The sequence below is a fragment of the Phocoena phocoena genome, chromosome 1, assembly GCF_963924675.1.
Source record: "Phocoena phocoena chromosome 1, mPhoPho1.1, whole genome shotgun sequence".
NCBI classification, from domain to species: domain Eukaryota; kingdom Metazoa; phylum Chordata; class Mammalia; order Artiodactyla; family Phocoenidae; genus Phocoena; species Phocoena phocoena.
Window position 1 is genome coordinate 181,178,689 of NC_089219.1, and position 18,732 is coordinate 181,197,420.

The 18,732-nt window shown below is 37.3% G+C and overlaps 1 protein-coding gene across 3 annotated transcripts in view; it reads right to left on the reverse strand.

Annotated features, from left to right (window-relative positions):
- Positions 1 to 18,732, reverse strand: part of KCNT2 (potassium sodium-activated channel subfamily T member 2) — a 370,804-nt gene that overhangs the window by 96,165 nt on the left and 255,907 nt on the right. For 2 of the 3 annotated variants that reach the window (XM_065876371.1, XM_065876363.1), the window contains exons 15-17: positions 10,921 to 11,070; positions 9,111 to 9,340; positions 1,702 to 1,915 (exon numbers count right to left, since the gene is read on the reverse strand). In XM_065876371.1, coding sequence (XP_065732443.1) covers positions 1,702 to 1,915; positions 9,111 to 9,340; positions 10,921 to 11,070 — 594 coding nt within the window. The remainder of the gene's footprint in view (positions 1 to 1,701; positions 1,916 to 9,110; positions 9,341 to 10,920; positions 11,071 to 18,732) is intronic. The other variant, XM_065876379.1, reaches the window with a different exon arrangement.

The following is an 18,732-nucleotide window of genomic DNA, read 5'->3' on the forward strand; positions in this document are numbered from 1 at the left end:
TAGTCACATTATGGTTGTAAAATTCTCAAAATGAAACTATCAAAAAGTAGCAGCACAAATGAAAATTAAGAAATAAAAGAAAACTTAGTAGAGGCAAAGTTATTTTATCCAATATGAAAGCTCTTTTTTGATAAAGAAAATTTATCTTTCAAACCAAGAAATTTCAAATCTAGGTATTCCAGACATCATTAGCTAGGATGGTAAAATGGAGAACATTTTGCAAATTTAGAAGTTGATAGTCTCCCACTATTACTTCAACATCTTTTTCATTTTTCTAGATATAAAAAAAAATTCCACCTCAGTTTTTTCAGTACATGTAAAGAAAGAATTTGTATCACACCACACAACACCATTTCTAGAAATATACTGGTGGTCAAACCTCTTCTTCTTCCTGTCAAATATTTCATAAATCTATTTGAGTATTATTAATTTCTTGGAGAGTGGACTTGTCTTCTGTGGGTATGTGTAAGTTTCTTGTAATAAATATTTAAAAGTGTGAAGGATTAACAGAAGGATTTTTCTAAGTTTCAATTATATTTCAGTTCATTTTAGTTCAGTTCAACATTGATTGAACTTCTATTATATGAAAAATATTAGAAGTGTTTGAATGATGTTACCTTTGCCACTACGACCACTACTACACCAAATAGTATTTAATGCTCATTGAATGCTTACTCTGCACAAACCATTGTCCTAAGCACATTACTCTATTACCTCAATTAATCTTCATATGAACACTATTTACAGATAAAGCATCGTGGGTCAGAAGATTTAATCAAAGTCACTGGCACACAACCAGTATAAGGTAGAACTGCCATGGGACACAAATTCCTTCAGACTCCACTGTCAAGACTGTTGAACACTGTGCTTTCCTCATGAAATGCCAACAGGGCTTCACTGGTGGCGCAGTGGTTGAGAGTCCACCTGCCGATGCAGGGGACACGGGTTCGTGCCCCCGTCCGGGAAGATCCCACATGCCGCGGAGCGGCTGGGCCCGTGAGCCATGGCCGCTGAGCCTGCGCGTCTGGAGCCTGTGCTCCGCAACGGGAGAGGCCACAACAGTGAGAGGCCCGGGTACCGCAAAAAAAAAAAAGCCAACATAATATACGACAAGTAAACAAACTCTACTGTAGGCTAAAATGTGATTAATAGCTTAAACATTGATACTATCTGTTATGGAATCTTAGTAAAGAGAACTAGTACTTCCTTTATTCAGTCATTCAAAATATTATTGATGTATCCTGAATAAAAATGATTGCTGAATGCTGAAATAAGAGAAGCTTAATGGAAGAAGCTGCATTACATGTCATTGAATAATTGATTGAACTTCAATATGGAAGTGAAAAAATAAATTAGAGGTAGAAGGTACATTATAATTCAACAAAACCATATAATTATGAAAATACAAACTGTATCCTTAAAGAAAAATATGTAAAATATGATATAGGTTATATCATGGAAATGCTGATTTACCTATTTTTTTCTTTAAGGATAAAGGATAATATAGAGAAAAATGAGGCTGTCAATAGCTGTTGAAGCCAGAAATTTGAGGACTTAGGTTACTTTATCATCAAGAGAGATACTGGCTAATAGGAAGGGTGTTTCGGTAGAAGCATGTAGGATTGATTCTAGGATGTCCAGAAGGGAAGGATATTAGTTTTTCATGGCAAGCACAAATCCCAGTAAATGTTACAAACATACTCCACATTTGAGGACATTTCTTCATCTGGTGTAGTTTCATCTTCTGATTGATCACTTAGAAGATCGCATGTTTGAAGTGATGACGTATCTGCAACCTCTAAAACGGGAGCAATGCTGGGTCTTCTGACTTCTTTGTTTCCTTCTGAAGGAAGAGACAGGGTAGGGCCACTTGCTGACCTACAGCTTGTGTCTTGCAAGTCTATGGCCACAGTACCTGGAACAATGAGACATGAAAATCTGTCAAAGCATTTGCCACCTAACCTATAGGACCTGTCAATCATTTAATGATCAAAGTAAGATGAAATACAGCCAGTAAAACCAGGAAATATACGATATACTGTTTATCCTTTAATCTCAAAGGTTATTTATTTCTTTTTAATATGGGTCTTTTTGCCTGCATGGATAAAAAAATTTCTATATTTGTGCAAAAGTGTATTTGCTGCAACGAGCTCTATAGTATGAAACATAAGATTTGTGAAATCCTGAAATACTTAGAAATTTCAGTTAAAAAAATACCTTGTTTCCATTTATATTTATTTAAAATTAATGAAAAAAATTTAGGCCATTGGCATTTTGTGGGTTTCTCATTATATCTTTTCCCCCATTTTGTTATCTTTCTCTTACTGATTTATAAACGCTTTTTTACATTAGAACCAAGCACTAAGAACCAAGAACTAAGTACTCTGTGTGGCAAGCACTAGTCTAGGCACTTGAGATATGCAAGGAACAAGGCAGACAAGGTTTCTACACATACGGGTTTATCTTTAAGATAATCAAGTGGACAGAGAAGTGAAAAAAGTAATTCCTGATAACGCTAAATACCATGCAGAAAATAAAACAGAGTTATGTGATACGGAATAGTGGGGATGGGAAGCGGGAGGAGGGATGAGCTTTTCACTAGGCGATGACAAGGGCTACTCTGAAATCATGACATTTGATTTTTTTGACCTAAAAGAAAGCCATGAGCACAGGAGCCACGGAAATACCTTGGGGCAATAAGAAGAGTGAATCTAAATACCTTAAGGCTTTTGAATTCTTGGGATACTCAAGGAATAGTAAGCGGAAGAAACAACTTCCTTTGAGATTTTAAATTAACATTTAAAAACTAGTCTAAACATCAGTATATGGAAAGTGGATGTCTCTCCCCTTCTGGAAGAAATAATCCAATCTAACGGATAAGTGCCTCCATATTTTACGATAACTCACTTCATGTATGCTTTTATGGATAGCCGGTCATCCTTCTGAAAGCCCTTAGTCCTCATTTCGTCTCATTCTTCGAAGCAACTATTAAAACACTCTCCACTTCCTTCAGACTTCTGTCTGACCTTGCCACCTTCTTCACTATAACAGCCTGAGTTTGTAAAGGGGGGGGAAAAACCTCATGGGTTTTGGTATCTCAATGTTTCTGAGTGTGAACGTTGATAGAAACAAGAGACTGGGGAGAATAGCTGGGTATTCCTCAACATTGAAATGTGGGAGGTCAGGTTTTAGAGGCTAGTACCTCTTCATATACTATACACAACACTCAGATTAGAGGGAGGGGTGGGCTGGTGTGTCTACAGTCAACAGGGAAGACTCCTGCGAGGGGCCTGTAAGAATATGTCTAGAGCTGCTGTGCCCGAGGAAAGGACGTGATGACCAGCAGTCAGCAATTCCAGTATCTGAGCAGAGACAAAGGCGGTTGGCATCAGAAGCTGTACACTTGGCCACTGTTTTAGCACCGTAAATAAGGATTAATTTATAATTCCATCTATCTTAGAGGTGAGATGGAGATCTTAGAAAAACTGAGATTGACTTTTCCACTAATCAGGTGACTGGATCTGATCAAACATGAAATTTTATAAGGTTGATTTATCGAAATAAAGCCATATGATATGATTTGCATCTTAATACTATTAATCCAAATCCATATTTATGACGTTTGTCCCCTGCAGATGACCACGTCGTCTAATTCAGAGAGAAAAGAGAAGTTACGGCAGAAGAAATCCTTCAACTTCTTCAAGCAAATGAACATGAGAGTTTCACCAGACATTTTTTTTCCCCCTCATTTACGTTTGGAATGAAACAGACATACCTCCATTTATGTAAAACTAAGCCCTACTCTTGCGGTGGGGATAAGTCCCCACCTGCTTCCTAAGGAAACATGTTCTCTGAATTCCACCCCCTCCCAAATATGTCTCCACATCACCTCCAGTTACATCTTCACCATCTTCCTGACCAACACAGGAAATGTGGTCTCTCCCTGACAATTCTGTCAACACTGATATCTGGCACCAAGCTGGGCTTGGGGGATATGACCAAGAGAAAGTCAGAATTTAGCAGAGGGAAGACACAATTTTAGAAAGCAGTCACAGTTACAGAAACAAGCTCTTCTTTGAATCCTTCCTTCCCCTAACAAAACCTGGCTCTTCTCCGACATCTTTCCCTGCAGTTCTGAAGGCTGCAACACCTAAAGAGATGTCTGTGTTTTGGAAGTGGGGAGATACCCTCAATGTTCTCACTGCCTCTTTCAGACCATTTTCCTTTCATCACCTATAATACCCCAGCTCTGTACCCAGTATCTTTCACTATATTATTTGTTCAGTCCTGTGTCTGTCATCCCACGTAGTGTTGTTGTTGTTTTTTATTGAAGTACTGCTAACAACATTATATTAGTTTTATATTAGTTTCAGGTGTACACATAGTGATTCCATGTTTTTTTTATAGACTATACTCCACTAATGGCCTTTTCTCCCATCATTCCTTAGCCATTCACTTTCACGGTCATACCCTAGATTTTATAATTACTATTGATTACACATCAGCTCTATTTCTGGCGTCTCATTCTTTGATACTTATGGTCACCTCTTCTCTTGCCAGCTCCCTCCTTTTTGATTCCCACTGGAACTATAATCTATTAAATTCACTAGCTTTTCAGTCTCCTTCAACCAACAGATGTCTTTTTACTTCCTTACCTAAGTTCCATGGTCCATCGCTGTACTCATTCTCTTACCTACACTCCTGATTAACTTGCCCTTCTCACTTTCTTGCACATCTACCATTGCCACCAAGTGTTTTCCTTGCACTCTCTTTCAGCACAACTTTTTCAGAGTCGTCTAGACCTAGTTTCTCTACATTGTCTTCTGCCATTCTGTCATAAACCCCTCTGACCTGGCATTCTCCACTACCACGTCATTGAAAGGGCTGCTATCAAGGCAAAGAACACTGTTTTGCTAAATTCAATGGCCAGTTCTCAGTTCTCATGTTATTTGACCTACCAGCAGCATCAGACATGGCTGGTGACTCCACCCTCTGCATACACTTGATTCATTTGGGTCCCAGGACAGGACACTCATCTGGTTTCCCTGCTACCTTGTAGTAGCTCCTTCTTTGTCTCCTTTGTTGGTTTCTTCTTCTCATCCTGATATTAATATTGACGTGCTGTAGGATTTGGTCCTTTGTCTTTATCCCTTTTCTGCCCACAATCATTTTCTCAATGATCTTGTTCAGTCTCATGGCTTTAAATATAATACATACGCTCAGGAATCCAAAATTTACTTTTTCAGCATACACCTCTCTCCTGAACTCTAGACTCCTATCTCTCTTTTTTTTTTTTGCAGTACATGGGCCTCTCACTGCTGTGGCCTCTCCTGTTGTGAAGCACAGGCTCCGGACCCACAGGCTCAGCGGCCATGGCTCACGGGCCCAGCCACTCCGCGGCATGTGGGATCTTTCCGGACCGGGGCATGAACCCGTGTCCCCTGCATCGGCAGGCAGACTCTCAACCACTGCACCACCAGGGAAGCCCCTAATCTCTTGTTTGACATCTTCCTCTCAATGTCTAACAGGTATTTGAAATTCACTGTGTCCCAAACTGAACTCTGTATCTACCCTGGCTCCCCCTAAACCTTTACTCCCCCACCCTCATTGATGGCCATTCCCTTTTTCCTGCTGCTTATATGAAAAACCTTGAGTTCTTTACACTTCTCTTTTTCTTACAGTTCACTTCCCATTCAGCAGCAAATCCTGGTTCCTCTACCTTCACAGTATACACAGAATTTTTTTTTCTTTTTTACCAATGCCACTTGAAAATACACTGGATCCTTGACCTAAAGCATCTATTCTCAACAGCAGCCAGAGTGATTGTGTTAAAACGGAGTTCAGCACAGGTGAGATCACGCTGTTCCTCTGCTTAGAACTTTATCGTGACTCCCACTTCACTCAGAGTAGAAGCTACAACTCTTACGTTGACTTAAAAAGCCCAACATGATCTGACCTCTTTTTACCTTTTCCCTCTCATCTCCTGTACTCTTACCATCAAATCATCATGTTTGAGTCACAAAGGCCTCTTTTACGTTTTTAAATTAATTTTTATTGGTGTATAGTTGCTTTACAATGTTGTGTTAGTTTCTGCTGTACAGCAAAGTGAATCAGCTGTATGTATACATATATCTCCTATTTTTTAGACTTCCTTCCTACTTAGGTCACCACAGAGCACTGAATAGAGTTTCCTGTGCTATACAGTAGGTTCTCATTAGTTATCTGTTTTATACATAGTATCAATAGTGTATATATGTCAATCCCAATCTCCCAATTCTTCCCACCCCCCCTTCCCCCTTGGTATCCATACGTTTGTTCTCTATGTCTGTGTCTCTGTTTCTGCTTTGCAAATAAGATCATCTGCATCATTTTTCTAGATTCCACATGTATGCGATAATATACGATATCTGTTTTTCTCTTTCTGACTTACTTCACTCTGTATGACACTCTCTAGGTCCATCCACGTCTCTACAAATGACTCAATTTTGTTCCATTTTATGGCTGAGTAATATTCCATTGTATACGAGGGCCTCTTTACTGTTCCTGGAGCACAGTCAGGCTCCTACTCCTACTTTAGGGTCTTTGTACTGGCTATTATCCCTGAAGGAATGTTCTTCTTTCAGACAATCACAGGGATAATTCCCTCATTTTCTTCAAGTATTTTCTCAAATGTCACCTTTTCCATGAGGTCTACAATCCACTCAAAAATCCAGTTCTCCCAAAATTCATACGCACTTTTACTAGCTCTGTTTTCTTCTCTCTTTTATCTTATTACTCATCAACTTCTAACATACTAAATAATTTACTTTTTTTTATATGTGTTATTTATTGCAAGTCTTCCCCATGATAGAATGTTAGCTCTGAGAGCTAGGGATCTTTGTCTGCTTGTTCTCTAATCACAAATACTTATAAGTGTTCCTGGCACACACTAGGTACTCAATAAGTAATTCTTGAATATGTGGAAGAAATGAATAGAACTGCTATGGAAGAGAAATAATCATGTTATATCAATGACAATGAGATTTACTTAACAAAGTCCAAGCAGGGCCAGGAAATATGCCTCAGAGGGGGTGATATTGGGACTGAGATGCAAAGGATTAGAAGTAGTTACACCGGCAAAGTTAGGGGCTGAGGAGTAGATCCCGTCCGAGGAAACAAAGCATTAAGGTCCACTGGTGAAAAACCATTAGGGAAGATTGAAATGAATTAATATGATTGGGGCTTAGGAGAGCAATTGAAGAGATGATGAAAAACCATTAGTGAAGACTGAAAGAAATTTAGTATGATTGGGACTTAGGAAAGCAATTGAAGGGATGGTAAAATGTGGGACTAAAAATATAAGAAAGAATCATTAAAAAAAAAAACTTTAAGTAAAGTGACTGTGTAATTTATCTTCTAAATTAAGATATTCCTGAGAGTCAAAGTAGAGTTCTGTTAATAATGACACCAGGACAATGTATATAAACTGGTACTGCCCTGGGAAAACTGGGATTGCCTCATGTAAAAAAGAGGTTTTGATCATCCAATTATAAGCCATGTTATAAAATTTAGACTTTTTTTCCAATGGCTCATAGGAAGCAATTAAAAAGATTAATGCAGGAGAATGACTATAACATTATGTAAACATTATTACTCTGGTTGCAAGGTGGAGGAGAGTGCAGGGCAGCAAGGCCGGAGGCGTGCAGAAAAGATTGGGGGGACGATGCTGCAGTGGAGAGAAAGGATGAGGGAGGTTCAGACTGACCACACTGATAGCACTGAGAGTGGACACAGAAATGAATGACATTAGGGGCTACTTAATGATCAGATTTAGTAGAATTCAGTGAATTATGAAGTATAAGAGGAGAGGAATCGTAAAAGTCAGACTTGTGGCATTACCAATCAGAGGATGATGATGTCCCATTTGTTTTTAGCAAAAAAAAAAAAAAGGAGGTGGAAATGGTTTTGAATGAGGGGGGAAAGATTAGTTCAATTTGAATATGCCGCGTCGGTTTTTCCTGTAGGCACTCAGATAGAAATAACCCACGGACAGTTGAATATATTGTTGTGAAGAGAGGATTAAGGTAATGATTTAGGTAAGGGAAGCATCAATTTATGGAGAACAGTTGAATCTCTGAGATCAGATGTGACTATTTAGGGAAAATGAATGTACAGGATGCAGAGGGAAAGCACTAGAGCGTTTTAAGAACCGTCACACACTGCGAAGATGTCCAATGGATTTAGTGACAAAGAGGAGAGTGGTGGCCTTGCCAGAGTAGTTTCAGTAATATAATGCTTGCAGATTTCAGACTAAACTGGTAGAGACGTGAGGGAACGATAAGATTTCAAGCTGTCAACCGCAGACAGCTCTTTAGAGGAATTTATCTGTGAAAATGATGTTGTAACATGAGGTCCAGAAGTGTGTGTTTGTGTGTGTGTGTGTGTGTGTGTGTGTGTGTGTGTGTAGAGAGGTGAAGTCAGAGAGAGAGACAGAGGGAGATAGGAGAGAATGAACCAGGGATTTTGAAAAAAAAAAAAAAAATTTAGGTAATGAGGATGAATAAAAGACTGAAGTCCCTAAGGGGGAAATGGAGAAGGGTCCATGGCATAAGTGAAGGCACATTTATACTAAGATATTAGAAGTTAAAAGAAGAAACACATTTTCCTTGTGATAGAAACTAAATGCTTATAGGTGTGTAGGTGGTTTGGTGGCAAAATTTAAAGGAAATTCTTATTTGTCTGAATCTTTTTTTTTTTTTAATTTCTGTGTCACAGAAGCCAAGTTCAGTGATGAGAATTAGATGGATAGGAGAGTTTTGAGAAAAATGGAGAGTATTTGAAAGACCCACTACTGATAACTGAATAGGGAACTGACAAAGAAACATAGAAGTGTCAGGTGCTTATATACTAATCAGATATATGAAATCATCGTTAGAAGTATGGAATTAGCTTAATTCCTTACCAAGTTAACAGATTAGAAATTTTGTTCTGTATACTTAGCTACACCAAGTTTGTAATACACACAAGTATGTTTTAAATTTGGCTTTGGAATTTTAAGAAAAATTAAAGTATATTTATTATTCATTTCAAAGAAAGAGACTAATGATATTTCCAAATGTATTTATACTTACCCATGCTGGCAATTATGCTATGTACAGGTAATCTAGATGGTCCATGATAAAATGACCTTGATACATTGCTTTTTTTCTGATGGTCGTGGTTTTTAAATGCTGAATTCTCTTCTTTGGTAATATTAATATAGAAACATATATCTGTAGCACTCATAATGTATCGAGGACCTGGATTCAGCAAAATGTTTTTATTATCCTCCCTCCTAATACCAATCAAGCAGACACCAAACCTTAATTTAAAAAAAAAAATAAAAGAGTTTAAGGGTTAAATTCAGCAATTAGTTGTTTTTTTTTAAAGTTCACATATGTAAGAAAATAATTAAACTATTATAAGGCAGAGAAAAATTAAAACCTCAAATAAGAACATTTGAAAGCTTGAAAAGATCCTAAAAGTTCAAGGCTCTTGTTTTTAAAGGAAAAAAAAAAAAATCAACTATGTCCTTAGTGTGTTGTGAAATCAATTTAGTTAATTAAGACTATATATGTTTTTTAATAAAAAAGAATGGAATAAAAGATAATAGAAATATCAGAGTACATATCATTTAGTAAGGGTAAGAGTTTTATTGTAAATTTTGTGTGTGTGTACTGGGTCTTACCATAAAATGACCTTAATTTGGTCAAAAAAGATAAAACAGTATTTCTTACTTTGGTCAAAAAAGTTTGACAGCCATTGGCTTAGGGGAAAGGAAGAAACTTACTCAAGGTCACAAGAGAAAGAATTAGGGTCCCTAAATTTATTTTTGTTCTGTCTTGAATTTTAGAAAAAAATTTAGAAAAAAATTGAATAGGTACACAACTTAATTAGGAGAAATAATAACCACTAAATGTAACAGGTGTTGCTTAAAATTTCTTATATACTTTTTCAGGTTATGTTCCAAACACAAAACCTTCTGAATATTTTTATCTCAATATGTCTTATAGTGTTACAAATAAATCAAACTTAAAAATATTTTTTAGGGCTTCCCTGGTGGCGCAGTGGTTGAGAGTCTGCCTGCCGATGCAGGGGACGCGGGTTCGTGCCCCGGTCTGGGAAGATCCCATATGCCGCGGAGCGGCTGGGCCCGTGAGCCATGGCCGCTGAGCCTGCGCGTCCGGAGCCTGTGCTCCGCAACGGGAGAGGCCGCAACAGGGAGAGGCCCGCGTACCGCAAAAAAAAAAAAAAAATTTTTTAAATATAAAAAAAGTATATAAACAGAATCCTGTTGGGAATTAAGGTAGAATACTTTAGATATTAGATTACTGGAATATACTAGATTATTACAGATCTTAAAAATGTTATATTAGTATTTTATAATACTAATAAGATATTATTTTCATGTTAGACATACTTTTTATTTCTTAAGTAAAGAATTTCTCTCAAAAAGAACAAAAATAATAATGTTCTATGTTTGAATTGGAAGGTACTATCATTTATTTTTAAACTTATTTTTCTGGACAAAGCAAGTTTTAAAAAAATGTCTAGCTTTTATAAATGTTATTTTTACTTTGTTTAAATTTTTAATCACCACTTTAAAATTTAGATTTATAAAGGAGATTCATTTTCATGTGAATTTTTACAGGATTAAAATATTTTTAAAGATAAATTAAAAGACACTAAAGTCAATATTCTTACTAAGTTATATGATACACCCAAGAATCTTAACTCGTAGAGACCATACCAAAGGCCAGAATTCAAATGTCTCAATAATTATGTCAAAAATTCAAGAATAATTGCAACTTATGAGCACCAATATGGGTTATATTATGGAAAACTGTGTTTAAAGGTAGGACTGATTAATATTTTAATTCCACTCTGGAAGTAGAAACATACTTTTTGTGTGCATGGAAAGAAGCATAGGTGAAGCTCTTTCCTTCATATTCAGCAAAAAATGTACTTTCTTCCAAAACGATGTGGTACACTTCATTCCCAGAGCATCTGCCGTACATCTTCTGCCATTGTTCTGGCGATTGCTGGCCTTCTCTGCAACAAAAGCATACACACATACACACAGAGAGAGACAAACAGGGAATGTGGTTCAAAAAACGGTCCTTGTCATACATAATCTGGAGTTTTCCAACTGTAAGAATGGACAAGCACAGTTCAAAGAAGTTATCTGTGTGGTGCTCAAAATGATGACATGATTTACAAAGAGTTGCTATAAAAATTTCAAAACTAACACAACATAGAAACTTGAGAGATGGCAAATTTTTAAAAAGTAGAAGGTTTTCACAATCCAGTTAATAAAAGCATTTATTGTGATCATGAACCAGTGAGCTATAGCATCTGATTTTTAGTCTTTGTTTATGTATATCATGTCATGCACGACCTATATGTAATACTTGCCTTATAGTCTCAGTAATACAGCCCACTTCATCCCCTTTATGATACCTGCTTGGCTCCTGTATGTAACTGACTTTGCTTTGTTTTTAAAATTATGAATACATACATCTCAAATTATCAGTTTGATTTTATAGGAAACATACTCTTAATTTCTGTCCATATCATAGCAATGGATTTCTTCCAATTGTGTACCAGTTAAGAAAAGATACTTCTTTGTGATAAAAGTAAGGATCTCCAAAAGAGATTGCCAGAAGTATTTTTTAAAAGAAGATAAGTTTATCACAGAAAGTACAGTTTCTTTTTTATTCTAGAATATTCTGCTCAGTGAGTTTGGAAATTTATTAAAAACTCAACTTATGACAAAATTTATTGTGAATATACAATAATGATTTTTCCCATTTTATACAATAAATTCCATTTACTTTTGGTGAATAAAGTTTATGAACTCTGTAAGTACAACAAATGCACCTCCTAGAAGAAAAGAGATGAATTTATAAAAATCAAAATATTTCATCATAACCTCTGTAGCTTCTGGATGGATTAAAGCAGACAAGTCATACTTATCATATTTTAAACTCTGAGTTTTGTCTGAAAACATTATAAAACACTTATAAACATTTTCAAAGTGTCAATAAATTTTTAAAAAACCATATATTTTCCATGTATGTTTCACTTGCACTTCATTCCTTCTTAAGGATGTTTAAGGGTTAAGAGTCTGAGCCTTGGAGTCTGACTGCCTGATGTGAACCCTAACTCTGCAATCTTGGGTGAGTTATTTAACTTCTCTGTGATACTTTACTTCTGTAAAAAACATTATCAGTCTCACTGGGTTGGAGAAAATGCAGTGAATCAAGTAAATCATTTAGCAGATGTTGGGAACACAGGAATCTTCAGTAAATGTTCGCATCCATTATTACTTTGCTGTTCTATCTTCCTCATTGCTGAATTCGGGAGCCATTTTCAACATTCCTAGTCACAATATGAACAGTATTGCTCTTAAAATCTTCACCCTTTCTTCTGTAATGTTAACATATTTTTTAAACTAGGAAAATAAAACAAAACACATTTGACTATTGACTATATATGGCTACACCTAACTACTACTTCCTAAGAATGATTGTTCTTGGTGGAGAAAACTCTTCCTTTGGCCAACAGAAATAAAACTATTTTTGGTATGTAACATATTGCTACTTGGCAAGATAGTACTTGGCAGAGATAGAATTCGTTTAAAGGGCTGAAAATGTAAGAGAAGGTGCCAGTAATTCATCAGGGTTTGTTTGTCATCCAAAAGGCCTCATGGGGTCAAATAATTGTCACATAAGGGCACTAAAAGCTATTCAAGAGAATCACAAATCTAATTCCAGCAGCTGAAATGGAAATACAATATGGTAACTTGGAAGGAAACAGAGAAGGACGGGGTCAGACAAGGACAGCTCTGATGAATTTCCTTAAATCACTTGCTGGTTCCAAGCTATTTTATACTGGCACCTTTTTACCAAACATCTTTAATGAATCTCTAAATTCAGCTAATTGTAAATATATAATTCTTTTTTCTTTCACGTCATGTTAATTACCTGAGAAATGTTGGAAATGAGCAACTCCATCTACTACTAATGGGTATGTCCAAGTCTCACTTATTAATTCCTACATGAAATATTTATTGAGCACTTGGGATGCGGCAAGAAAAGTTCTAGATTTCTAGGCGATGACAGTTGACAAAAAGGGCAGACATACTTTCTTTCTTGAATCCTTTAGTGGAGGAAAACTGACAATATAGCAAATTATGTGTTGGAAGTGATAAGTGGTGGGGGGAAAAATAAAGCAGAGAGGGAAATCGTTTTCAGGGGTGGATTGGAGTATAAATAGTATGACTGAGGAAGACCTCGCTGAGAGAATGACATTTAAGTAAAAATCTTGAAATGGATGAGAGAGGTAGTCACAGGGGAGAAGACTGTTTCTGGCAGAAGCAGCAGCAAGTGCTTCCCTGAGGCAGGGGGATGCCTGGTATGGCTGAGGAGAAGCAAGGAAGCCAGTTTGGCTGAGGTTGAAGAAGGAGGAGAAAATGAGGCCAGAGAAGTAACCGGCAGGGAGACAGGTCATGAAGGGATTTCTAAAATCTTACTACTTTGACCTTTGTAGGGAAAATTTGCAAAAGATTCTGACTTATACTTCGCAAAAATCCCTCTGGTCATTGTCCTGAGAATAGACTGAAGCAGCAGCAATGAGCAGTGAGGAGTTTATTGCAATGATTTAGCAAGAAGATGATGGCTTGGACCAGGTGAGATCCTGGGTGTGTTCTGCAAGTGGACCTGAAAGTATTTGCTGATGGAAGAGAAAAATAAAAATAAACACCTTAAGTGCCCATGGCCATCAGAAATATGAAAATTAAATGAATAAATATCCATACAGATAAAAGTGAAAATGTAAGTACTAATGCTTATAAAGCACCATGGGGAAATCTCAAATACAAAATGTTAAAAGGATTAAGTAGCTCTAGGTGGCTCATTTAGTTAACTAGGTCCTAGGGAAGAAGACACATAAATCAGAGATAGTATATGTGGGCTTCACAAACATGTGGAATGTTTATTTTTTCTAAATTTGGAATGCTAGGTTCATGGATGCTCATAATAATATTCTTATACCTTTGAATATCTGAAATATTTTCTAACAAATAAAAAATAAAATGCATCACCAAAGTGAAAACACAAACCAGGGCTAGTAGTAAGGATTTTAAGCTTTTTGTTGTTATATTTTTCACTGCTACCTTTCAAGGCAGCATTACAGGCTACACTATACAAGGCCTCCCTGCTTACCAATATTTTGAGACTAGCATTTTATTTAGGCAGAAAGTAATATTTTCCCCTCTTACTATGAGGAATGTATCAACAATTTTTTTCCAGAAAGCTACCCAGTTATTCAATTTATTGAATAGTCCATCTTTTCACACGCTGGTTTGAAATAACTCCCCTATCAAACACCAAATTCCTGTTACCTATGGGCCTCGATCTCAACTTTCTAGTCGGTCAAATTGATTTGCCTCTACCCATTACCTAACACTACCTATGTCGACTATTGTAGCTATAAAATTGTTTCAAAATATATCAGGATAATCCCTCTCGTTATTATTCTCCTTCAAAAATTTTCTTGCTATTCTTGTCTCTTCATTTTTCCATACGAACTTAAAATCAGCTGGTTTACTTCAAAAAGAATACCTTTGATATGATTATTGGGATGATTAATAAATTTGGGTGAAATTGACAGCCTTGTGATATTGACAATCTTCATTTGTATGTTTATTACTTGTCTATTTCTTCCACTATCTCTCACTCATCCTGCAGCAGAATGTAAGCACCAGAACTTCTCAGTCCATTGTCTATCCTGATCTCTGTGGGATCTCCAGTAAATAGAACATCTTCTAGAGTACAGTGAATGTTCAAAAAATGTTTGTTTAATGACAGCATTTAATTCTTCTGACAATCTGTGAGATGCATGCTAGTATTATGCCCATCACACAGATAAAGAAACTGAGGCTCAATGGTTTCAAGTCTTTGGTCTTGCCAGCATGGACAGACCAAAGAATTCAACCCAGGCAGTCTGGCTACAAACATTGCCCCTTACTCCGAAGCTTCAGTTCTGAGTAACTCCAATATTTAGCGTGAATGTGTAGCTGTTCTATTTCTTTTCTTCAGGATACTAGAATGTGAGAGCCAAATTTTCCTTTTACCCTTATTAATAATACAAGGCATTTTATAGCCTGTAGCTTTGTAAAAAACAAAAACAAAATAAAAAACTTCTGATTTGTCTTCAACTTACCATTCTACCTGAATTTTCTTTTGTCTTTTCCCACTTTATGTATCTGGGGAGACTTAATTCAAGATTATTTTTGAATGAGAGGAAATGTATCATATAAATAAATAATATATTTCCAAATATTTTATACAAGAGAATTCTTTAATTCTACCACTTAAGTAGCTCTTAAGTAGCACTTACCTATTTCTCCACCATCCACTCTTACACTCCTAAAAACTGTGCTAACCCATCTCCTAGCTTCCTTGCTTCCTGTGTTGATTGGTGCTACATTAGGAGTGAATTTCAAAATCTCAAATCACTTCATGTCACTCTCCTGCTGAAAATAGTTAAAGGGCTTCCTCCTTCCATTTGAAAAAGGTGAACTTTCTTACCATCATTACAAAGCCCTCCTGACCTATGCCATGCCTGTCTTCCAAATTTCAAATATCATTCCTGTGTCGTTTCTCTTGAGCTCTCCAGCCATGAGCAGTCTTTAATTTCCCCTGAAGAAGAAACTCTCTTATCTTGGTCTTCTCACAATGCTGTTCTTTCTTCCTCCTATGCCTTCCTTGTTCCTGGACCCACAGCTCAGGCATTACTCTCTCAGCTGTGCAGTGGTGTACTTCCTTCATGATATTATAACACTAAATTGTATTAACTAATCCTTAATGTCTTGCTTCCCTGTGAAATAGTCCCCATGAGGAAAGGGATCATGTCCTGTTTACCACTGTATCTCTGAGGCAAGACATCTGTTCTGACACAGAGTAACTGCTTAATAAATGTTTTGTTAAGTGAACAAAGAATAACCTAACAATGTTCTTCATGCTCAGTTACTAAATGTTCTGCTTTTCTAATCATATAATTCCTTTCTCCTTCACCAGAATCATGTTTTAGGCCTCACCAATTACTTTCCCCATGATGAATTTGCTGTTAGAATGCGAGGAGGACCTTCACTGAGTTTCATAATCATAAATGGATATGAAATGAACTTAACCTCAGCAGCAGTAAACAACACGAAAGATATTAAGCCTAAAAAAGCAAAGAATGGAAAGCTCCGTGAAAAGCCATTTTAAAAAGACTTACTATGTGTTTACACTAATCAAATGAACATTTAGGGAAAATAGTTGGCTTGTGCATTTAATTCCTGTTAACCTCGAAGTAAACCCCAACCTGTAAAGTAGGATAGCCCATAGTCTATTTCATACACTTTCGAGGCTGCTCTACCATATTGACTGGTAATTAAATAGTAATAAATTCTTCCTAGACAGGTTTAGGTACACCTTTATTTTCAAAATAATGGCAGCTCCAGCTGTTTGTAAAGGTGTTAGTAGAAAAAGAAAGAAGGAAGAAGAGGAATATGAAAAGAAAATATTCTACTAAGAAAGTAAAGGAAGTACAGAACGAACGTGTATGCTCAGTACTTGAATCTCTTTAGATCTCTATTTGCCCTGAATAAAGGGTAATGCTGTGAAATCCATGCATCCAATACCATAGTCATGAGAGCCTTAGAAAAATGTCAGTGGGAAGCTTAGAAGGAAAAGAAGCTTGTGCCTGCTCTTGTCTGCATTTTAAACCCTTAACAAAAGTCTTAGTGAGAAAAATATTTGGGAGAAAAAAAAAAGGAAAGTGTAAGGACAGGTGATAGAGAATTGTTTATGAGAAAACAAACAAATGTCCGGTGAAGTAAATTACAACTTCCATGTTAAAATCTTCATGACCTTGTAGCCTTCGGCCATGCTCTGTCAAATCTCCATCCCTGTCCTATAATAATAATGTCTTGGGCAGATTCCACTTCTTTCAAATCATGTTCAGTTATTAAAAAACCCAATCCCATCTGATTTGAAACTCCAATCTTCCCAGGTCAGGCTAATTCTCCCTGGAATGCTGATGCTTAGAAGTGACTCTAACTGGTCAGCAATGGCCTCTGTGAAGGTGTCTTGTAGAGACATGTGAACATACTTTGTGGGGTATGAGGGGTGGGCCTCTGGGCACCATCACTGGGAAGCAAGAAACTGTCTTTCACTCTATCTCACCTACTTCCCAGCAACACATCCCATCCACCCTATGGCTGCTTGGGTTTCCTCACCTTGTAGGCAGAACCCTTAGATGGGGTACCACAGAGAGAGAGTGCAAATCTTTTTAAGCCATCAGCTGTGCTGCTGGAAACCCAAGCACGGGAGGGAAGGTTCTGCCATCTCTCTTTCTCAAATTCTTTTTTCTTCAAGTTCAAATAATCACAGAAAACTACATATGCAGATGTCCAACGAGGGAACGAATTGCTAGTTCCCACTTCCTGCAGATACTCCACGAGTATTAGGTCATTTTTTGGACTTCACTTCATGAGGCTGGGGGTAGGTGCAAAAACACTGTGCTGTACTACTGCTCCCTCTCTGATCTTCTCTTTCTACAGAAAGGTGGGGAGATTAGAAAATGGGATTCTTGACTCTTTTTCCTCCTTGGTTTTAGGTTATGGTCACCAATCCTGGGACAACATGAAAAGTCCCTCTCATGACCATAAAAGGCCAAACAGTGGGCAGTGACCCAATTCCTGGAAATCTCTGCCCCTTCCCCAAAATAGTTGTAATAATTCTCCCACTAATGAGCCTATGAAATTAGCCAGCCCATAAAGAACCAACCACCCCATATTTCAGGGCCTCTTTCACTCTCTGAGATGGACCACATACTGTCTATGGAATTCTGTCTCTAAATAAACCCGCTTTCACTTATAAATAAATAAATAAAAATAAAATAAAAATTTAAGAAAAGGTATGTTCGTTCTATCCTGTTTATTGTTCCCAAGTTAGAAATATCATTTGCTCCAGTTAACTTTTCAATGGTGCATAAATTAAATTTGACAACTGATTTTATTTTTCTTTCAAATGCAAGTTGCACATCCCTTGTTAACCCACGATTACACTTTCAAGGCAAACGGGTTTTTATTGCCGGAGAGCAAATTAACTCCTATACAGTCTCCTGTGCTTCAACACGACCAACCAGTTGGAACAGGACTGTCAGCTAATAAGTGCTTGGGTCTGCAATTTGCAGAAACGTGCTTCATACAGGCCTCTGAATGTAGTAAAAGAATCTGACATGGTTTTGGTTTTCAAAATTTCCCTACATCAGGGCTTCCCTGGTGGCGCGGTGGTTGAGAGTCTGCCTGCCGATGCAGTGGACACGGGTTCGTGTCCCGGTCCAGGAAGATCCCACATGCCGCGGAGCGGCTGGACCCGTGAGCCATGGCCGCTGAGCCTGCGCGTCCGGAGCCTGTGCTCCGCAACGGGAGAGGCCACAACAGTGAGAGGCCCGCGTACCGCAAAAAAAAAAAAAAAAAAAAAAATTCCCCCACATCAAATTTTCCCAAAAGGAGAAAATAAGAATCTAACTGGAATTTCCTGTTCCAGATACAATACCTTGAAGTCTTATTATACTGCACTCTCTGTTCCTGTTTCAGGAATGTACTGAATGACCCTGCTCAGTAATGTGGTTTGCATTTTTTTTAAAAACAGCATACAA